Raw genomic sequence first — 24724 nt, forward strand, 5'->3', positions numbered from 1 at the left:
CCAACAAACAAAAGACCAGGACCAGATGGCTTCACAGGTGAATTCTATCAAACATTTAGAGAAGAGCTAACACCCATCCTTCTCAAACTCTTCCAAAAAACTGCAGAGGAAGGAACACTCCCAAACTCATTCTATGAGGCCACCATCACCCTGATACCAAAACCAGACAAAGATACTACAAAAAAAGAAAATTACAGACCAATATCACTGATGAATATAGATGCAAAAATCCTCAACAAAATACTGGCAAACAGAATCCAACAACACATTAAAAGGATCATACACCACGATCAAGTGGGATTTATCCCAGGGATGCAAGGATTCTTCAATATACGCAAATCAATCAATGTGATACACCACATTAACAAATTGAAAAATAAAAACCATATGATCATCTCAATAGATGCAGAAAAAGCTTTTGACAAAATTCAACACCCATATACGATAAAAACGCTCCAGAAAGTGGGCATAGAGGGAACCTACCTCAACATAATAAAGGCCATATACGACAAACCCACAGCAAACATCATTCTCAATGGTGAAAAACTGGAAGCATTTCCTCTAAGATCAGGAACAAGACAAGGATGTCCACTCTCACCACTATTATTCAACATAGTTTTGGAAGTCCTAGCCACGGCAACCAGGGAAGAATAAGAAATAAAAGGAATACAAATTGGAAAAGAAGAAGTAAAACTGTCACTGTTTGCAGATGACATGATACTATACATAGAGAATCCTAAAAATGCCACCAGAAAACTACTAGAGCTAATCAATGAATTTGGTAAAGTTGCAGGATACAAAATTAATGCACAGAAATCTCTTGCATTCTTATACACCAATGATGAAATATCTGAAAGAGAAATTATGGAAACACTCCCATTTACCACTGCAACAAAAAGAATAAAATACCTAGGAATAAACCTACCTGGGGAGACAAAAGACCTGTATGCAGAAAACTATAAGACACTGATGAAAGAAATTAAAGATGATACCAACAGGTGGAGAGATATACCATGTTCTTTGATTGCAAGAATCAATATTGTGAAAATGACTACACTACCCAAAGCAATCTACAGATTCAATGCAATCCCTATCAAATTACCAATGGCATTTTTTATGGAACTAGAACAAATCATCTTAAAATTTGTATGGAGACACAAAAGACCCCGAATAGCCAAAGCAGTCTTGAGGGAAAAAAACGGAGCTGGAGGAATCAGACTCCCTGACTTCAGACTATACTACAAAGCTACAGTAATCAAGACAATATGGTACTGGCACAAAAACAGAAACGTAGATCAATGGAACAAGACAGAAAGCCCAGAGATAAACCCATGCACCTATGGTCAACTAATCTATGACAAAGGAGGCAAAGATATACAATGGAGAAAAGACAGTCTCTTCAATAAGTGGTGCTGGGAAAACTGGACAGCTACATGTAAAAGAATGAAATTAGAACACTCCCTAACACCATACACAAAAATAAACTCAAAATGGATTCGAGACCTAAATGTAAGACCGGACACTATAAAACTCTTAGAGGAAAACATAGGAAGAACGCTCTTTGACATCAATCGCAGCAAGATCTTTTTTGATCCACCTCCTTGAGTAATGGAAATAAAAACAAAAATAAACAAATGGGACCTAATGACACTTAAAAGCTTTTGCACAGCAAAGGAAACTACAAACAAGATGAAAAGACAACACTCAGAATGGGAGAAAATATTTGCAAACGAATCAATGGACAAAGGATTAATCTCCAAAATATATAAACAGCTCATTCAGCGCAATATTAAAGAAACAAACAACCCAATCCAAAAAAGGGCAGAAGACCTAAACAGACATTTCTCCAAGGAAGACATACAGATGGCGAAGAAGCACATGAAAAGCTGCTCAACATCACTAATTATTAGAGAAATGCAAATCAAAACGACAATGAGGTAACCCCTCACACCAGTTAGAATGAGCATCATCAGAAAATCTACAAACAACAAATGCTGGAGAGGGTGTGGAGAAAAGGGAACCCTCTTGCACTGTTGGTGGGAATGTAAATTGATACAGCCACTATGGAGAACAGTATGGAGGTTCCTTAAAAAACTAAAAATAGATTTACCATATGATCCAGCAATCCCACTACTGGGCATATGCCCAGAGAAAACTATAATTCAAAAAGACACATGCACCCCAATGTTCATTGCAGCACTATTTACAATAGCCAGGTCATGGAAGCAGCCTAAATGCCCATCAACAGATGACTGGTTAATATATACAATGGAATATTACTCAGCCATAAAAAGGAACGAAATTGAGTCATCTGCTGAGACGTGGATGGATCTAGAGACTGTCATACAGAATGAAGTAAGTCAGAAAGAGAAAAACAAATATCGTATATTAACGCATGTATGTGGAACCTAGAAAAATGGTACAGATGAGCCGGTTTGCAAGGCAGAAGTTGAGACACAGATGTGGAGAACAGACATATGGACACCTAGGGGGGAAAACTGCGGTGGGGTGGGGATGGTGGTGTGCTGAATTGGTCGATTGGGATTGACATATATACACTGATGTGTATAAAACTGATGACTAACAAGAACCTGCAGTATAAAAAAAACAAACAAAACAACTAATACTAAACTTTCATTGGGTTATTTGTATGGAAATATGTTAATATAAATGTTTCAGAAATTACATGAAATTTCTAAAAATCTTACATGTTCTGGTATAATGTTATGTCACAATTCTAGTTATTACTTTAAAATGTATATCTCAGAAATAACTAAATTTCCTTGTCAATTGCATTATTATGAACTTTCATCAAATCTTGAACCGTGGTCATTTTTAAGTCTTTCGTCATATACAGACAGTTCTGGGTGTACTGTGATGCTTTTGCAAATATGTGCCTATAAAAGGGTTTCATCTTCAAGGAATTCATGGAAAAGTCTCCAACAAGTACAGGTTTCTGGTAACTGACTGTACTGCTAAACTGAATGAATAAGCATTTTCAGAACTCTAATGAAAAACTGATGAACTAATAAAAGTGCTAACAAGAGATCAAGATGAAAAAAAAAATTAATTACATGGGACTGAGTGAACTGATGAGGATGATTATAATTTTTCTGACTTTCTGTTTGAATTAAAAAAAAAAAAAATCCCACAAGGACTCAGAGGCAAAGAATATACAAATCAATTTTCACTGCAAAGTAAAGGAGCTGTTAGAGTGGAGGATTACTGAACTGAATGTCAATATTATGACATAGCATGAGTGTGTTTCGTGTTTGGTAATTGCAATCATTGTTGATTTTGTTGTGGTCATCCATTTACAATGCTTGGTGTCAGTCTATTTATCTCTTGTAAAAATAAAATACAGTGTGTGTGTGTGGAAAAAAAAAAAAAAGACAGGAACACAACCCCATCCATTAGCAGAGCGGCTGCCTAAAATCATAATAAGGCCACAGACACCCCAAAACACACCACCAGACGTGGACCTGCCCACCAGAAAGACAAGATCCAGCCTCATCCACCACAACACAGGCACTAGTCCCCTCCACCAGGAAGCCTACATAACCCACTGAACCAGCCTTAGCCACTGGGAACAGACACCAAAAACAAGAGGAACTACGAACCTGCAGCCTGTGAAAAGGAGATCCCAAACACAGTAAGATAAGCAAAATGAGAAGACAGAAAAACACACAGCAGATGAAGGAGCAAGGTAAAAACCCACCAGACCTAACAAATGAAGAGGACATAGGCAGTCTACCTGAAAAAGAATTCAGAATAATGATAGTAAAGATGATGAAAAATCTTGGAAATATAATAGAGGAAATACAAGAAACGTTTAACAAGGACCTAGAAGAACTAAAGAGTAAACAAACAATGATGAACAACACAATAAATGAAATTAAAAATTCTCTACAAGGGATCAATAGCAGAATAACTGAGGCAGAAGAACGGATAAGTGACCTGGAAGATAAAATAGTGGAAATAACTACTGACGAGCAGAATAAAGAAAAAAGAATGAAAAGAACCGAGGACAGTCTCAGAGACCTCTGGGACAACATTAAACGCGCCAACATTCGAATTACAGGGGTCCCAGAAGAAAAAGAGAAAGAGAAAGGGACTGAGAAAATATCTGAATAGATTATAGGTGAAAACTTCCCTAATATGGGAAAGGAAATAGTTAATCAAGTTCAGGAAGCACAGAGAGTCCCACACAGGATAAATCCAAGCAGAAACACACCAAGACACATATTAATCAAACTATCAAAAATTAAATACAAAGAAAAAATATTAAAAGCAGCAAGGGAAAAACGACAAATGACACACAAGGGAATCCCCATAAGGTTAACAGCTGATCTTTCAGCAGAAACTCTGCAAGCCAGAAGGGAGTGGCAGGACATATTTAAAGTGATGAAGGAGAAAAACCTACAACCAAGATTACTCTACCCAGCAAGGATCTCATTCAGATTTGATGGAGAAATTAAAACCTTTACAGACAAGCAAAAGCTAAGAGAATTCAGCGCCACCAAACCAGCTTTACAACAAATGCTAAAGGAACTTCTCTAGGCAGGAAACACAAGAGAAGGGAAAGACCTACAATAACAAACCCAAAACAATTAAGAAAATGGGAATAGGAACATACATATCAATAATTACCTTAAATGTAAATGGATTAAATGCTCCAACCAAAAGACATAGACTGGCTGAATGGATATAAAAACAAGACCCATATATATGCTGTCTACAAGAGACCCACTTCAGACCCAGGGACACATACAGACTGAAAGTGAGGAGATGGAAAGAGATATTCCATGCAAATGGAAATCAGAAGAAAGCTGGAGTAGCAATTCTCATATCAGACAAAATAGACTTTAAAATAAAGACTATTACAAGAGACAAAGAAGGACACTACATAATGATCAAGGGATCGATCCAAGAAGAAGATATAACAATTGTAAATATTTATGCACCCAACATAGGAGCACCTCAATAAATAAGGCAAATGCTAACAGCCATAAAAGGGGAAATCAACAGTAACACAATAATAGTAGGGGACTTTAACACCCCACTTTCACCAATGGACAGATCATCCAAAATGAAAATAAATAAGGAAACACAAGCTTTAAAAGATACATTAAACAAGATGGACTTAATTGATATCTATAGGACATTCCATCCAAAAACAACAGAATACACATTCTTTTCAAGTGCTCATGGAACATTCTCCAGGATAGATCATATCTTGGGTCACAAATCAAGCCTTGGTAAATTTAAGAAAACTGAAATCATATCAGGTATCTTTTCTGACCACAATGCTATGAGACTAGATATCAATTACAGGAAAAAATCTGTAAAAAATACCAGCACATGGAGGCTAAACAATACACTACTTAATAACCAAGAGATTACTGAAGAAATGAAAGGAAATCAAAAAATACCTAGAAACAAATGACAATGAAAACACGATGACCCAAAACCTATGGATGCAGCAAAAGCAGTTCTAAGAGGGAAGTTTACAGCAATAAAATCCTACCTTAAGAAACAAGAAACATCTCAAATAAACAACCTAACCTTACACCTAAAGCAATTAGAGAAAGAAGAACAAAAAAACCCTAAAGTTAGCAGAAGGAAAGAAATCATAAAGATCAGATCAGAAATAAATGAAAAAGAAATGAAGGAAACAATAGCAAAGATTAATAAAACTAAAAGCTGGTTCTTTGAGAAGATAAACAAAATTGATAAACCATTAGTCAGACTTATGAAGAAAAAAAGGGAGAATACTCAAATCAACAGAATTAGAAATGAAAAAGGAGAAGTAACAACTGACACTGCAGAAATACAAAGGATCATAAGACATTACTACAAGCAACTCTATGCCAATAAAATGGACAACCTGGAAGAAGTGGACAAATTCTTAGAAATGCACAACCTTCCGAGACTGAACCAGGAAGAAATAGAAAATATGAACAGACCAATCACAAGCACTGAAATTGAAACTGTGATTAAAAATGTTCCAACAGACAAAAGCCCAGGACCAGATGGCTTCACAGGCGAATTCTATCAAACACTTAGAGAAGAGCTAACACCTATCCTTCTCAAACTCTTCCAAAATATAGCAGAGGGAGGAACACTCCCAAACTCATTCTATGAGGCCACCATCACCCTGATACCAAAACCAGACAAAGATGTCACAAAGAGGGGCTTCCCCGGTGGCGCAGTGGTTGAGAATCTGCCTGCCAATGCAGGGGGCATGGGTTCGAGCCCTGGTCTGGCAAGATCCCACATGCTGCGGAGCAACTAGGCCCATGAGCCACAACTACTAAGCCAGCGCATCTGGAGCCTGTGCTCCGCAACAAGAGAGGCCACGATAGTGAGACGCCCGCGCACCGCGATGAAGAGTGGCCCCCGCTTGCCGCAACTAGAGAAAGTCCTCGCACAGAAACGAAGACCCAACACAGCCAAAGATAAAATAAAATAAAATAAAAAATAAAAATAAAGTAACTTTCAAAAAAAAAAAAAAAGATATCACAAAGAAAGAAAACTACAGGCCAATATCACTGATGAACATAGACGCAAAAATCCTCAACAAAATACTAGCAAACAGACTCCAGCAGCACATTAAAAGGATCATACACCATGATCAAGTGGGGTTTATCCCAGGAATGCAAGGATTCTTCAGTATATGCAAATCAATCAACGTGATACACCATATTAACAAATTGAAGGAGAAAAACCATATGATCATCTCAATAGATGCAGAGAAAGCTTTCAACAAAATTCAACACCCATTTATGATAAAAACCCTGCAGAAAGTAGGCATAGAGGGAACTTTCCTCAACATAATAAAGGTCATATATGACAAACCCACAGCCAACATCGTCCTCAATGGTGAAAAACTGATACCATTTCCACTAAGATCAGGAACAAGACAAGGTTGCCCACTCTCACCGCTATTATTCAACATAGTTTTGGAAGTTTTAGCCACAGCAATCAGAGAAGAAAAAGAAATAAAAGGAATCCAAATCGGAAAAGAAGAAGTAAAGCTGTCACTGTTTGCAGATGGTATGATACTATACATAAAGAATCCTAAAGATGCTACCAGAAAACTACTAAAGCTAATCAATGAATTTGGTAAAGTAGCAAGATACAAAATTAATGCACAGAAATCTCTTGCATTTCTATACACTAATGATGAAAAATCTGAAAGTGATATTAAGAAAACACTCTCGTTTACCACTGCAACAAAAAGAATAAAATATCTAGGAATAAACCTACCTAAGGAGACAAAAGACCTATATGCAGAAAATTATAAGACACTGACGAAAGAAATTAAAGATGATACAAATAGATGGAGAGATATACCATGTTCTTGGATTGGAAAAATCAACATTGTGAAAATGACTCTACTACCCAAAGCAATCTACAGATTCAATGCAATCCCTATCAAACTACCACTGGCATTTTTCACAGAACTAGAACAAACAATTTCACAATTTGTATGGAACTGCAAAAGACCCCAAATAGCCAAAGCAATCTTGAGAAAGAAAAACGGAGCTGGAGGAATCAGGCTCCCTGACTTCAGACTATACTACAAAGCTACAGTAATCAAGACAGGATGGTACTGGCACAAAAACAGAAATATAGATCAATGGAACAGGATAGAAAGCCCAGAGATAAACCCACGCACATATGGTCACCTTATCTTTGATAAAGGAGGCAAGCATATACAGTGGAGAAAAGACAGCCCCTTCAATAAGTGGTGCTGGGAAAACTGGACAGGTACATGTAAAAGTATGAAATTAGAACACTCCTTAACACCATACACAAAAATAAACTCAAAATGGATTAAAGACCTAAATGTAAGGCCAGACACTATCAAACTCTTAGAGGAAAACGTAGGCAGAACACTCTATGACATAAATCACAGCAAGATCCTTTTTGACCCACCTCCTAGAGAAATGGAAATAAAAACAAAAATAAACAAATGGGACCTAATGAAACCTAAAAGCTTTTGCACAGCAAAGGAAACCATAAACAAGACCAAAAGACAACCCTCAGAATGGGAGAAAATATTTGCAAATGAAGCAACTGACAAAGGATTAATCTCTGGGCTTCCCTGGTGGCGCAGTGGTTGAGAGTCTGCCTGCCAATGCAGGGTACACGGGTTCGAGCCCTGGTCTGGGAAGATCCCACATGCCGCGGAGCAACTTGGCCCGTGAGCCACAACTACTGAGTCTGCGCGTCTGGAGCCTGTGCTCCGCAACAAGAGAGGCTGCAACAGTGAAAGGCCCGCGCACCACAATGAGGAGTGGCCCCCACTCGCCGCAACTGGAGAGAGCCCTCGCACAGAAACAAAGACCTAACGCAGCCAAGAATGAAATAAATAAATAAATTTAGGAAAAAAAAAGGATGAATCTCCAAAATTTACAAGCAGCTCATGCAGCTCAATATCAAAAAAACAAACAACCCAATCCAAAAATGGGCAGAAGACCTAAATAGACATTTCTCCAAAGAAGACATACAGATTGTCAACAAACACATGAAAGAACACTCAACATCATTAATCATTAGAGAAATGCAAATCAAAACTACAATGAGACATCATCTCACACTGGTCAGAATGGCCATCATCAAAAAATCTACAAACAATAAATGCTGGAGAGGGTATGGAGAAAAGGGAACCCTCTTGCACTGTTGGTGGGAATGTAAACTGATACAGCCACTATGGAGAACAGTATGGAGGTTCCTTAAAAAACTAAAAATAGAACTACCATACGACCCAACAATCCCACTACTGGACATATACCCTGAGAAAACCATAGTTCAAAAAGAGTCATGTACGAAAATGTTCATTGCAGCTCTATTTACAATAGCCAGGACATGGAAGCAACCTAAGTGTCCATCAACAGATGAATGGATAAAGAAGATGTGGCACATATATACAATGGAATATTACTCAGACATAAAAAGAAATGAAATGGAGGTATTTGTAGTGAGGTGGATGGACCCAGAGACTGTCATACAGCGTGAAGTAAGTCAGAAAGAGAAAAACAAATACCGTATGCTAACACATATATATGGAATCTAAGGGAAAAAAAAAAAAGGTCATGAAGAACCTAGGGGCAAGACAGGAATAAAGACACAGACCTACTAGAGAATGGACTTGAGGATATGGGGAGGGGGAAGGGTAAGCTGTGACGAAGTGAGAGAGTGGAATGGACATATATACACTACCAAACGTAAAATAGATAGCTAGCTAGTGGCAAGCAGCCGCATAGCACAGGGAGATCAGCTCGGTGCTTTGTGACCACCTAGAGGGGTGGGATAGGGAGGGTGGGAGGGAGGGAGATGCAAGAGGGAAGAGATATGGGAACGTATGTATATGTATAACTGATTCACTTTGTTATAAAGCAGAAACTAACACACCATTGTAAAGCAATTATATTCCAATAAAGACGTTAAAATAAGTAGACAAATAAAAAATAAAAAAACTAAAACTACAATGAGGTACCACCTCACACTGGTCAGAATGGCCATCATTATAAAGTCTACAAATAACAAATGCTGGAGAGGGTGTGGAGAAAAGGCAACTCTCTTATACTGTTCGTGGGAATGTAAGATTTTGCAGCCACTGTGGAAAACAGTATGGAGGTTCCTCAGAAAACTAAAAACAGAATTACCATATGATCCAGCAATCCCACTCCTGGGCACATATCCAGACAAAACTGTAACTCAAAAAGATACATGCACCCCCTATGTTCATAGCAGCACTATTCACAATAGCCAAGACATGGAAACAACCTGAATGTCCATCGATGGATGAATGGATAAAGAAGACGTGGCACATATATGCAATGGAATACTACTCAGCCATAAAAAAGAATGAAATAATGCCATTTGCAGCAACATGGATGCAACTAGAGATTATCATACTAAATGAAGTAAGTCAGAAAGAGAAAGACAAATATATGATATCACTTACACGTGGAATCTAAAATATGACACAAATGAACCTATCTATGAAACAGAAACAGACAGACATAGAGAACAGACCTGTGGTTGCCAAGGGGGAGGAAGCTGGGGGAGGGATGGAATGGGAGGCTGGGGTTAGCAGATGTGAGCTTTTATATATAGAATGGATAAACAACAAGGTCCTATTGTATAGCACAAAGAACTATATTCATTATTCTATGATAAACCATAATGGAGAAGAATATTTTAAAAAATGAATGTATATATATAACTGAATCACTTTGCTGTATAGCAGAAATTAACATAACATTGTAAATCAACTATACTTCAATTTAAAAAAAAATGGAAAAAACAATGCAATATTATTCAGCCTTAAAAAAGAATGAAATTCTGATATGTGCTAAAATGTGGATGAACCTGGAAAACAGTATGCTAAACAACAGAAGCCAGAGACAAAAACATATTTTATAATTCCACTTACATGAAGTGTAGGCAAACTCACAGAAACAGAAAGTAGAATGGTGGTTACCAAAGGCTAAGGGGTAGGGGAAATGGGAAGTTATTGTTTAATGGGTACAGAGTTTGTTTGGAATGCTGAAAAGTTCTAGAAATGGACAGTGATGACGGTTGCACAACACTGTGAATGTACTTAATGCCACTGAATTGCACACTTTATGGTATGGCTAAAATGATAGATTTTATGTTATGTATATTTTACCACAATAAAAAAATACCAAAAAAATTGTAGTTGATGATATATTAGAAAAAGACAAGCAATAAATAACAAATGGAATCCTCATACACTGCCTAAGGGAATATTAAATGGTGCAGCCACTTTAGAAAACAATTTGGCATTCTTCAGAAGGAAAACAGGGAAAAGTGGATATTCACACTCAAAAGAATAAACCTGGACTCTTACCTTACACCCTACACAAAAATTAACTAAAAACTGATTAGAGGCCTAAAGGTAAGACCAAAAACTTTAAAACTCCTAGAAGAAAACAGGGAAAAAGCCTCATAACATTGGATTTGGCAATGATTTCTTGGCTATGACACCAAAAGAGCAAAAATAGACAAATGGGACATCAAACCTAAAAGCTTTTGTGCAAAGGACACAATCAACAGAGTGAAAGGCAACCTACAGAATAAGAGAACATATTTGCAAGTCATCTATCTGATAAAGGGTTAATATCTAGAACATATAAAGAATTCCTACAACTCAACAACAAAATTCAACCTGATTAAAGTGAGCAAAGAACTTGAACATTTATCCAAAGATGATATTCAAATGGCCAACCAACATATGAAAAGATGAGCAACACAGCTTATTAGAGAAATGCAAATCAAAATCACAATGTGTCACCTCACACCCATTAGGATGGCACCCTTTTTTTAAAAAACCATAAACAGAAAATATCAAGTGCTGGCAAGGATGCAAAGAAATCAGAACCGTTGTAGGATTGTAAAATGGTGCAAACACTATGGAAAACAGTATGGAGCTTCCTCAAATAATTAAAAATAGAACTACCATATAGTTCAGCAATCCTACTTCTGGGTATATATCCAAAAGAATTGAAAGCAGGGACACAAAGAGATTTGCACGCCCATGTTCCTAGCAGCACTACTAACAATAGCCAAGAGGTGGAAGCAACCCAAATGGCCACTGAAGAATGAAAGGATAAACAAAATGTGGTGTATACACACAAAGGAATTAATTATTCAGCCTTAAAAAAGGACGGAAATCTTGTCACATGTTACAACATGGATGACCCTTGAGGACATTATGTTAAGTGAAATAAACCAGTCAAAAAAGACAAGTACTGTATGATTCCACTTATATGAGGTATCTAAAGTAGTGAAATTTATAGAAACAAAAAGTGGCATGATAGTTACCAGGAGCTGGGGAAGGGGAAAAAAGGGAAATTGTTGTATAATGGGTATAGAGTTTCAGTTTTACAAGACGAAGAGAGTTCTGGAGGTGTTTCATAACAATGTGAATATACTTAACTCTACTAAACTATACAGTTAAAAATGGTTTAAATGGTGCATTTTATGTGTTTTCTACCACAGTTTTTAAAAAGTTAAACAGAGTACCATATGACCCAACAATTCCACTTCTAGGTATATTAGCAAGAGAAATGAAAACATATGTCCACACAAAACATATATATGAAAATTCATAGCAGCATTATCATAATATTAAGCCAAAAAGTAGAAACAAATGTCCACCAACAGATGAATGAATAAAATGTGATGTATCCGTATGATGGAATATTATCTAGCCATAAAAAGAAATATATATTGACACGTGCCACTATGGATGAACTCTGAAAACATTACACTAAGTGAAAGAAGCAGCCACAAAAGGCCTCATATTTCTGTGATTCCATTTTTATGAAGTGTCCAGAACAGGCAAATCCACAGAGAAAGAAAGTGGGTGTCTAGGGCTGAGGGGAGGAGGGGAATAGGGAGTGACTGCTTATGGCTATGGGGTTTCTTTCTGGGTAATGAAAATGTTCTGGGAGTAGGTGATGGTGATAGTAGCACAACCTTGTAAATATAATAAAAACCACTGAATTGTATAGTAAACCCTTGAACAACATGAGTTTGAACTGCACAAGTCCACCTTACGAAGATTTTTTTTTTTAAAGTAAGTACTATGGTACTACATGAGCCATGGTTGGTTGAATCCACGGATGCCTAACAGTGGACAGAGTGCTGACTATAAAGTTATACACAGATATTCAACTGTGTGGAGGGTCAGCACCCCTAACCTCTGCATTGTTCAAGGGTCAACTGTGCTTTTAAATGATGAATTTTAGGACAGGTGAATTATACCCTGATTTAAAAAAAAAAAAAAAAGATACACTGATTTGGGAAGCACTACTGGGGGTTCAGTAACTTCAGTCTATTTTCCTCCTCCAAGGAAGGGGGTACAACCTCTTTCTCTCTTTTCCTAAAAAAGAAAAAAAAAAAGACTATCCCAGTTGGAGTCTAATAGCTAAGTACAGCATCCCTTCTGTTTCTGAGGTGGGCCAGCTCACCCCTCCACAGCTCCTCTATCTGAACGAACCTGGCCAGTGCAGACAGTGACAAGCACACACACCCACAGCAGCCAAACAACTGAGTCCAAGCGGTCCTCAGGGTCCCTGGGAGCCAGGACTACAAGCACTGGGATCATTCCGTCGGCCTCACACAGTGGCTGTAATTTCTCCTCCTGGGGAGTATCCACAAAACAAGTTAAGGACTGATTCCACAGCTTCCTGAAATCGAGAGGAAATCCAAAGAGACTATCCATCTTCCATCCTCCTATGAAAGCAAGACTAAAGACAACCTAAATATTCATGAATAGAAGACTTGTTACAACAGTATTCATTTGCATGGACTACTGCAATGCCATTAAAAAGAATGATCCTGGGGTGCTGGTAATTTCCATTTCTTCATCTGCGTGCTAGTTATGTGGATGTGCTCAGTTTGTGAAAATTAGTTGTACATCTGACATGTGCATGTTCTTCTATGTATATTATACGTCAATAAAATATTTTTAAAAGCATACAATAGACCTACTTGTATCGATATGGAATGTCCTTTAAAATACCAAGTGAAAAAAATAAAGGTGTAGAGGAGTAGAGGAGGTGTGGAGGTGTAGAGGAGTATGCATCACATGCTACCGTTTGTGTTTAAACCATAGTTAGATACAGATATAAATGTCTATATATAAACAGGTGCTTTGGAAGAATACACAAGCAGCTAAAAAGGCAATGGTTATGGGGGTGGAACTGGACGTCTACAGTGAGAGAGATTTATTTTTTTATCTTATATATTCTCTATTTTAATGTTACCATGCACATTTATTCATTTTACAATGACAAACTATAAACCGAGTAGCCGAAAACGTCCCTCTTTCTTCACTGAATGCCAGCCTGCTGCCTTGGGACAATTTGCTGCAATTTGGTCTATGAATCAGCACTCAGATACCTCAGATGGGGGAAGGCAGTGTGGTTTATCAGAAAGGTAATTAGTGGTGGTTTGCTATAGCAGAAAGTGAATGGATGTAATAAAACGCATATTATTTGAACTAAGGAGTTTGTTTCCCATCTCCAGCCTTTCTAGCTGTGTGATCTCAGACAAGTTATTTAACCTCTCTGAGCCTCACTTACCCCATATGAACAATGAGGATACCAGTAACAGGGCTCTTAAGGACTTCCCTGGTGGCACAGTGGTTAAGAATCCACCAGCCAATGCAGGGGACACGGCCCTGGTCCGGGAAGATCCCACATGCCGCAGAGCAACTAAGTCCATGCGCCACAACTACTGAACCTGTGCTCTAGAGCCCGCGAGCCACAACTACTCAGCCCGCGTGCTGCAACTACTGAAGCCCACATGCCTAGAGCCCATGCTCCACAGCAAAGAGAAGCCACTGCAACGAGAAGCCCATGCACCGCAACGAAGAGTGGCCCCCGCTCGCCACAACTAGAGAAAGCCCACGCGCAGCAACAAAGACCCAACGCAGCCAAAATAAATAAATAAATAAATTTATTTTTTAAAAAGATTAATAATAAGGATTAACAATAATATGTGTGTCTGTAAAGTACCTAACATAGTACTTGAAGCCTAGCTGGCACTCAAGCATTAGTTTGGTTATCCTTTCCCCAGAAATAACTAAAACTATGACGAGTGCCTCATAGGCATCTCTAAAAGCTAGAAATGTAGGGGAAATACTCGCCTTGGGGGTTGCCTGGGACCTCTACTACAGGCTTAAAAGCCTTGCAGAGCAAGGCAATACAGGAGACTAGCTGAAATATAAAAGTACCAGGGACAAGCCTAATTTCGATGAATGCTACTTGATGCTCCCCCTTCATCCTACAAACAACAAGTGAACTTATAACAACTTTTTCAGAGCAATGTGAAGTTTGGGGAGATATGTCTGTGTAACAATTAAGACAAAAAAAAAAATCCCTAAACCAGATTAGAAAAAAAAAAAAAAGATTAAGGGATTAAGACCAGTTCTCTGGTAGATCTTGACAAAGTGATTTCCAGGGACAGACTGAGCTAGAAGAGTCAAAAACTAGGGACTCTAAAACTGCTATCAGCTCTAAGGAAGGGAGGTTTTTCACCTCACCACTGGATTCCACCTTAAAGATAAAGTAAATTACAGGTATCTCTTATGATTTGAACTGTTCTTATCCAAACCTAGGACTCAAAAGAGATATGGATAAATTTGAGATATCCTTTGGTACACCTCAAGCTCAGGCAACAAGTGCATTTGGATAAAACATTTTGCTGTCTGAACTTGCTATAACCAATATCTTGCCATCCAAATCCATGAGCACATTAGGTTCAGACAGCAGGGAATTCTTACATGAAATGTTTGCTGTAAAACTGCGAAATCTTTAACCTGCTACAGCTTTCAAGCTGCCAGTGTCTAGGTGTGAATACTACAGAGCAAAGAAGCACACTAGTCTCACAGAGCTTTCAAACTTTCTAGGTCAGTGGCCTAAGGACTTGTCAAGTTCTTTCAAAATACAAAAAGAAAAACACTCAGAGAACAGCTACAATACAAGGAAAATATGGCACAGAATGAATCTGTCACCCCATCCTCAATAAAAGCCAGGAGCTGAGCCAACCTCACTTAGAATCAGCCTAAAGGAAGCAATCGAGGGGCTAAGCAAGGTCAGTGGAATGAACTGCCACCTCTGAAAAGAGACAAGATATAACTAAAGCACAAGTTTATTAACCATTGAAATTTTGGTATATAGCTAACTGATTATAAAGCACCACCAACAAGTGTTGTGAGGCTAGATTCACTGCTACCAGAATAATTATTTCCTGAAGGAGGAGTCTGAGATGACACTGAACAGATCAAAGAGCATTTCCTCAGCCTTTAAAAGTCACTTAGCTAACCTGACAATAAGTATTTGAGGTCTTTAGCATGACCATTCACATTTATGTGGTTCGAAGTACTTTATACTCAAGCTGCTAGTTACACTGCAACGTCATCTAAGGGAAAGAATTTTGATTTTTACTTATCTCCAAATACCAACTTCTTTGAATAAACCATTTCCTGGCATGAAAAAGGTTTTAAATTCTGGTCCCAGGTTTCCTCAAATGTTAAATGACAAAATCTTCACAATCTTCAAAGAACACTAGGTATCAACTAATTGTGAGATACTTTGAAAATATCAAAAGAAATCAAAACTTTGCTACCCTAAGGAAAGGCTATTAATTTTCAGAAAACAAGCAAACAAACCAAAAATCCCAATTAATTCCAATGGAAACGTGTTATTACAGAGCTATTTTTGAAGTTATCATATTTATTAAGACCTCACTGACTAATCAATTATACAGTATGGCAATATACTTCGAAAAATCTCTATCTTTTGATTCAAGATCTCATCGACACTCATTCACTCAATAGATTTTAATTAAATGCCTTTATTGTGTGCCAGGTATGTGCTAGGAGCTGTAGCAAAATGAAAAATCTCATCATTGTCCTCAAAGATGATACATGTACAATTATATAAGGCAGGTTGTGTTATAAGTGATTAAAAAGTGCAATGAGTTCAGAAAAAAAGCACTTCCTGCAGGAAGCAATGTCTAAACCATAAGCTTGAAGACAGGATCAGGTTCCACCAAGGAGACAGAAAAATTAAACCTTCCAGACATAGTCTGAATGAAGAAACATAAGCACCTTTTCTCCACTTAAGTAGGTATAGAAAATTAAGAGTACCATTAAGTCTAACCATGTTTAAGGAAAAGCAGTATTTTGCTGTTTCTCTAGGAAGATTTTTTTCCCTATCTACACAATTGTTAAAGAATTTACAAATCCATTTCCCCAAATTTCTCAAAATAACTAAGTCCATAATATATTGCACAAGTGTTACCTTGAAGAGCCAGATCTGTCTCCCATAAAAATTTACAAAAAACAAATTATCATGGTGATATACATGTTATGCTTACATTTAAACAGGATTTTATAAACAGCATGGTGTAGAAAAGAGAAAACCGGCTTTAGGATGAGACAGACCTGGGTTTTGAAACTCAGCTCTTACTTACTAGCAGTGTGACCTTCGAAAAGTTCCTTCTCTGAAAGCCAGTTTCCTTATCTGTAAAAAGGGAGATAACTACCCTGTAAGCAACCCTGTGAGGTACAGAGAGAATATGTATAAAGCATGCTGCATAAAGAAGGTACTTAATCAATGTCCCCTTTAGTTACTTTAATGGGAAAGTAATAATTACTCATAACCTATTTCACAAGCTAGGATTTTACAACAAAGATAGATCATTTGATCAATATCATACTAGATCAAAATTAGAAAATAACTGACCCAGAGCCTCATGTATACCTTTATGCCACACTACTTTCAAACCATTACATTAGCCTGAAGGTACAGAAACTCTTGTCTTTTAAACCACTGATGAGCATGGTACAAAAGCCATTGACTATGACATACTGTACCTTTTGGTTTGATTTCTCTTCCCTTGAATGGCTAAAACGTGTAAGCTAACACAAACCTGTCACAGTCCGCTGGCCATCACTTAGGTTATTCCACCACTTGTTAATCTAAAACAGAAGAAAAATTGCATATCACCATATGGTAAATAATTTCAGGCTACGTAAATGAAAAGCAAGAAAGAAAATGCTTTGTGCATAAATGAAAGAGTCCTCATCTATAAAAATCTCTACTGAACAACAGACATAACAAATATGTGGTAGAGTGGAAAACACAGGTGTTTTATAGTCAGACAGCCTGCATTCTCTACACAAAGACACTGATAAGCTCTGTGACCTCAAATTACTTCTAAACTTCAGTTTCCTGATACATAAAATGGAGACAGTAACAGATATCTAGCAGTACCGCTGTGAGGAATATCAATAACATAAAGTACCTAGCACACTATCAAGTGATTTTTCACCAAGACCCAATCTAGTTTTAAAATTCTAACCAAGAATATTTTCTACTAAAATTGCCTTTTTTTTTTTTTAAAGGTATAATACTAGATTGAGGTTTAGAAAAAGACAGAATCCTAATCTTTTAGGGACACACCCTGACATTTTTATAGATGATATATGCCTAGAATTTGCTTTATAGTAATCAGTGGCGGGGAGGGAAGGGAAAGAAGGGGAACTAGATGAAACAAAGTTGGCTATGTGTGAATAATTGTTGACATTGGATGATAGGGGTTCATTATACTATTCTCTTCACTCTTTTTACTTTACCTTTGAAATTTTCCATGATTAAAGTTTTTTAATTAAAAAAAACTATGTTCTAACTATGAAACTGAAAAAGGTTTTGTATACTAATACAGAAAGAAACCCAAGGTAAAGAAAAAAAGTTACAGATCAACATGTATTTGATTCATGCACAACAATGATTCCATTTTTGTAATTCAGTTGACCCTTGAACAGCAGGGGTTTGAACTGCACTGGACTTATATGCAGATTTTTTTCAAAAAATATGTACTACAATATACTACACCATTCACAGTTGGTGGAATCCACAGATGTGGGACCGCTGTTACAGAGGCCCAACTATAAACTTACAGGCATATTTGCCACTGCGTGGAGGGTCAGCGCCCCAACCCCTGAGTTGTTCAAGGTCAACAACAATTAAATGTGTGTGAACTCTCAGACCTTACTCACTGCGTATGTAGTAGTGGGGCACGGGTTCCCAGGACTTTCACTTCCCATGTTATATTTACGTGTTATTTCAATTTTATTCAACGTGGATTTTACATTTTATCTCTTATCATTTAACTACTTTAAACAAATCCATCTTTGGATGAAGATTATGTATATTGCATGTGTCATTTTCACCATTCCAAGGAACAATTTGGGTAGCAAAACTTTATAGTGCAGAAGCCTGTAGCTTTCAAGGGATCCAGGACTGTGGAATAGGTCAGTGTTACTATCTTCTCAAACATATTGTACTGAATAAAAACCACTGCTCATTATTGCAGGCTTTACCTGCAAATATTACATCCATTGTTCTTCTGACATAAAGCTTCTCTAGAACTGGTAGGGCTCATGCTTCTTGTGTCTATGGGGAAACAAGGAGGAATGAATCCTTCTCCCTACTTAGAGGAACCTTCAACTATCATTAGGAAAAAGAAAACCCAAGGCTGTTCTCTCACTGGCCAGGAATAAGAAGTTCCTAGGAAGGAGAAAACTGAAGAGGATATCAACACTCTCTCCAAATTGGAAGAGCAGTGTGTCATAAAAAAATACGGAGATGCTTGAAAAATAAATGGACCTGGATCCACAAATTAGCCTATGGTCTCTCCTCAATAAGTACTGGCAAATGAAATAAAATATATGCTTTATCTAAAAGGCAACATTTTAAGAAAATCAGTTAGGTGGAAGGAAGGCCATCAACTTGCATATGAAATAATGAAAAGTTCTAAAAGCTCTATATTTGTACCCTTTTCTTGCATCTTGATCCCCTGAGCACAGTTAGAAAAAACATCAACAGTGGTTATTTATCAGAGATACATAAACATCATGTCACTGAGAAGCTTTTTAAAACCCACACAGTATCTCTACCTCTCAAGCATAAAACTCCCTGTGATTCTAATATGTACTCTAAAACAGTGGCCCTTAGTAGAGCTGGAAGAGGCTCCAAAACATTAATTTTTAACAACTATCTGTGGTGATTCTTGATATGTGGGTAGAGGGACAAACTTCTTGGAACACTGTTAAGTACAACGTTGCCAGACATACGAAACATTAATACTTACTACAATGAAATGACTCTAAAGAAGAATATTAACTGCAATGACTTCACATCTACTGATCTAATGTTGCCATTAACTAAAAACACTGCATAAATAACCAGACTTCAAAAACTGATCGACTAGAACAAAAAAAAGGCCATGTTTATCTTTACCTCCTTTCTGAAGTCTCCTTCCTTCTGTGGTCTTATGCTATCCAACCAATCAGCTTTTATACCATCAAAATAACTCTGGACCCTGGATTTCAGTGATTCATACTGCCAAATGGCAGCTGATCCAAATGCACAGCCTGTAAACTATATAAAACAAATATATTACAAAAAAATATTTTTTTTAATAGATCTACACATAGTTCCAAGGATGATATTTCATTTTCATTGCTTTTTATAAACATAAGGAACATCTGGCACACTGAAACTTACTAGGTGAAAAGAACACTTAATTGTTTCCCATTTTATTAACGTTACAGTACCCTGGGGCCTGTTTACAGTCAGAACTTTCCCAATAAAATTCAAAATATCAACTCAGTATCACTTGCATTGTTATACCAAATAAGAGACCCATGAGTTTCTTCTCCAGGGCTTACATAAATGAGCCATACTCTAACAGCAATTATTAAATTCATGTTCTATTGTAATCATGACCCCAGATCCTTTTGATCCCACTCCGCTTGTCTTTAAGGAGCCCAAATAGGACAAGTAGTATTGATACTTTAACACTACACCTGCAGCAAGGGAGGTAACTCCTAGTGACGTGAGCTCTTACCCCAACAGTAAAAAACAAAGGCTTTACAAGAGTCCTTATAGGATAGGGAGAAGGATAAAAGGCTGTTTCTTCTACAGGAGGAATCAAAGCACTTCTCTTGTATGTTTCACTACTTGTTCCTGTGTCTGATCTTCGAGGTTCAACCCTCCTGGGTGCTTTTCTGAATCCACATTTTTGCTGAATAAAAAAGTTAAACCTATAGGGGAAAATAACAGATTAGAAACAGAGCTGCAGGGATGCGGGTTCGATCCTTGATTGGGGAACTAAGATCCCACATGCCTCGGGGCAACTAAGCCCACGTGCCACAACTACTGAGATCACGCACCTCAATGAGAGAGCCTGCGTGCCGCAAACTACAGAGTCCTCATGCTCTGGAGCCCGCGCAACACAACTATAGAGCCCACGCGCCCTGGGGCCCGCGCACCTCAACTAGAGAGAGAAAACCCTCACACCGCAACTAGTAAGAAGCCCGAGTGCAGCAACAGAGACCAAGTGTGGTAATGAAAGATCCTGCGTGCCTCAATGAAGATCCCGTGTGCTGCAACTAAGGCCCGATGCAGCCAAAAAAAAATAAGGAAAATAAATAGGAAGGAAGGAAGGAAGGGAGGAAGAAACAGAGCTGCATCTTGCAAACATCAACCTCTACGAGCCTCCCCAACTGACGTGCATCATCACCATTTCAGTTTATTCTCACTACGCAGCCCCAAAGCCGCCAAGACTCCTACTCCCAGGTAGGATTCAGTCAAAACAATGAACTGTGCCCTTCAGGAAAAGGAGAGACATAAACTACAGCAGCTTTACAGGGCATCTGTTTGGGCCGTTACCGTGTATCAATCAACAAAATAATTTGTATCCATCCCCCACACAGTCTGCAATCCTGTAAAAAGCTGGAGAACTACAAGTTGTGGTTTGAATTACCACAGAAGAGCTTTATTTTTTTTTGAAGTTTGGCCAAACATTTAAATCAAATAATGATTTTCCTTTTATAAGTACTAACCATTACAAATTGGCAGATTTTCCCCACCTTGCCCCCTATTTACTTCACTACCAGTCTGGGGGACAACGAACTAGATGTTCTATAAAGGGTTTTCTTGTTTGAGTCCTTATAGCTTGACCTCCTCAAAACATCTGACGTTACTGATCACACCTGTAAGTGCCTGTAAGGTTGCACTCCCTGCTCTTCAAACTTGCTTTCCTAACGGCTTCCCCTTTCTCCTATCTTGTAAAGACAGATATGCTTAAAGGCTCTAATAGTTCCTTTACACATTCTCCATTCAAACTGAACCCATATAAATTTGTGAAGCATTTTTTTCTTTTGTAAAATGGTAATTTCCCCCAGGTAGACCATGTAGAGGCCCCTTCCTGTTTGTTCTCATTGTACTCTAATCATACTATATCCTTCTAGACTCATAAAACTCCTGTCTGCCAGTCAGACAGGTCTTCTCACCTTTGTAACCTGGGCCTTGAACTTTGGTTGAATAAAAGAAAAAGTTCATTTCTGTGGCCTGGATGACTTCTAAGCAGTAAATGATTCAAATATATGTCTCTAATCCCAGCCTCAATTTTCTTGTCTTGTATTTCCAACTATATATTGAATAAGTCTACTTGGATATGCTCCCCATTACTTTAAAACCAATATATTCAGAAGGGAATTCATCCCCCTCTACAAGCTCCATTTTCTGACTTCTTTATTCTTTCAGTGGGCCCACAGTTATCTTAATCACTAAGATTAAAAATCTAGAAGTAGGGGGCTTCCCTGGTGGTGCAGTGGTTGAGAATCTGCCTGCCAATGCAGGGGACACGGGTTCGAGCCCTGGTCTGGGAAGATCCCACATGCCACGGAGCAACTGGGCCCGTGAGCCACAACTACTGAGCCTGCGCGTCTGGAGCCTGTGCTCCGCAACAAGAGAGGCCGCGATAGTGAGAGGCCTGCGCACCGTGATGAAGAGTGGCCCCCGCTCGACACAACCAGAGAAAGCCCTTGCACAGAAACGAAGACCCAACACAGCCAAAAATAAATAAATTAATTAATTTAAAAAAAAATCTAGAAGTCATTATGGAGTTCTCTCTCCTTAATTCTTACCATCTAATTTAAAACCAAATCTGTCAAATATTTTTTTCACTCCTAATCTAGTCCCATACCCCATGCCTAAACTACAGCAACAGCTGACTTAAGTTCAAACATTTTAACATGTTTCATGTTCTTCTTTCCTCATATCACTCTTCCACAAACATTCAACACTTCCTCAAATGCCCTTAGAGGGCCAACATTCTCTCCCTAATTCCCACACAATCCCTTAGTTCATCCCTTTTGGCCTGGAATACCCTACCATTTCCTAACAGATCTCACTGCTTCTAATACTGCCCTACTCCAATTCATCCTCCACATTTTATTAAGCACAAATATATTATCATTCCCCTGCTTTAAATCCCACAGTAAATTTTTCATCACCCCACCAAACTCAGCAATGCTACTCCTTTGTTGCGGTACTTACTTCCCTTTAACTTTTTCGTGCCCTTCAAAATTCAGTTCATTTATTTCCTCCTCCAGGAAGCCTTCCTAAACTCTCGCAGGCTGGGTGTCTCCTTTGTACTCCTAGAGTCCTAAAGCATCCTGTACGTACTCTTATACTTGTCTCATTTATTGCCTGTACCATAACTAGATTATCACTTCTGTATTCATTTTATCTCCACCACCAAGGCCAGTTCCTAATAAAGAAAGGGTCAATAATTATGTTAGAAGAAAGAAGGGGTCAAGAATGATTATTGGTTTCATTCTGAATAACTAATAGGAAGGTGGTACTATTCACTAAGACAAGGAAAATCAGAGGCACCAAAATAGGAAACTGGAAAATGAGAGACGAATAATTCCATCTTGGGCACTGTTTAAAATGCTTGCAATCACAGCAGCTCAGTTCTAACAGGTAAAAATTGGAACTTAAATTTCCATCAACAGGGGAAAGGATAAACTGTGTTATATTCATACAATGGAATAATACAGTGGTCCCTCAGTATCCATGGGAGACTGGGTCTAGGACCCCCTGCAGATACCAAATTTGGGATGCTGAAATCCCTTATATAAAATGGCATAATACAGTGACATTCCCCATCCACAGTTGGTTGAATCCACGGATGAGGAACCTGAAGATATAGAGGGCCAACTGTACTAGTCAGTGAAAAACTACTGATCACACATCACGGATGAATCTCAAAAACACTGCTGAGTAAAAGAAGTCAAACACAAAAGAGCACATAATGTGTGTGATTCCATTAATGCATATCAAGCTGAAGAACAGGCAAAAATAATTTGTGGTGATCAAAATCAATAGTGGTGGACTTCCCTGGTGGCACAGTGGTTAAGAATCCACCTGCCAATGCAGGGGACATGGGTTCAAGCCCTGGTCCAGGAAGATCCCACATGCTGCGGAGCAACTAGGCCCGTGCGCCACAACTACTGAGCCCACGTTCTAGAGCCCGTGAGCCACAACTACTGAGCCCTCGTCCACAACTACTGAAGCCCGTGCACCCAGAGCCCGTGCTCTGCAACAAGAGAAGCCACCACAATGAGAAGCCCGTGCACCACAACGAAGAGTAGCCCCTGCTCGCCATAACTAGAGAAAGCCCACGCGCAGCAACGAAGACCCAACGTAGCCAAAAATAAATTAATTAATTAATTTTTAAAAAAATCAATAGTGGTTGCCTAAAGTGGGACTTGACTGGAAAGGGGCAAGAGGGAACTTGATGGAATGATGGGCAGTATCTTTGTTTTTAGGCGATGGTTGCACAGGTGTATACATTTGTCAGAACTAATGGGCTGTATGCTTAATACTTATATGTTTTACTACATGTAAATTATATTGCAATGAAGTATTTTTAGCATTGGCAGAACACCCAGGTGATGTCTAGTAGGCATTTGGAAACATGAAACTCAGAAACATGGTACAGCTACTGTTACTATTACTCGCCTAAAATGCCCTGTCTTCAACACTGAGTCCACGCCACAGTTCAGCTTCTCAGACATCACATGGTGAGGATGGGTGACGATGATAAAGTAATTCACCTTAAAACTTCTAATAATTTAGAATTTGTACTCACAAGTAAGTGCTACTTCTTTCAACAAAATCTATTTTGGAAAGCAGTGCACTTAGTCAAACAATGCCAATGTTGCTCTGAATGGCTCTGAACTTCAGAACCTGTTCCCAGTCTTATGAATATCCTTTAGCAAGTAACTGTTGAATGGCTAATTGCGAATCTATTTCTA

General features: G+C 38.3%; 1 protein-coding gene and 1 pseudogene across 8 annotated transcripts in view; one reads left to right on the plus strand and one right to left on the minus strand.

The window, feature by feature from the left end:
* LOC309659832 (large ribosomal subunit protein eL29 pseudogene) overlaps window positions 1–24724 on the plus strand; it is a 183950-nt pseudogene that overhangs the window by 133913 nt on the left and 25313 nt on the right. The window lies entirely within an intron of this gene.
* The window catches only part of PARL (presenilin associated rhomboid like), a 64030-nt gene that overhangs the window by 33243 nt on the left and 6063 nt on the right, over window positions 1–24724 (minus strand). For 3 of the 7 annotated variants that reach the window (XM_082459984.1, XM_082459985.1, XM_082459983.1), the window contains exons 2-4: window positions 20464–20659; window positions 19854–19994; window positions 17482–17530 (exon numbers count right to left, since the gene is read on the minus strand). In XM_082459984.1, coding sequence (XP_082316110.1) covers window positions 17482–17530; window positions 19854–19994; window positions 20464–20659 — 386 coding nt within the window. Of the gene's footprint in view, window positions 1–17022; window positions 17073–17425; window positions 17531–19853; window positions 19995–20463; window positions 20660–24724 lie in introns of all 7 variants that reach the window. The other 4 variants (XM_082459987.1, XM_082459986.1, XM_082459989.1 and 1 more) reach the window with 3 other exon arrangements.

Source organism: Balaenoptera physalus, assembly GCF_965194825.1.
Source record: "Balaenoptera physalus genome assembly, chromosome: 4".
NCBI classification, from domain to species: domain Eukaryota; kingdom Metazoa; phylum Chordata; class Mammalia; order Artiodactyla; family Balaenopteridae; genus Balaenoptera; species Balaenoptera physalus.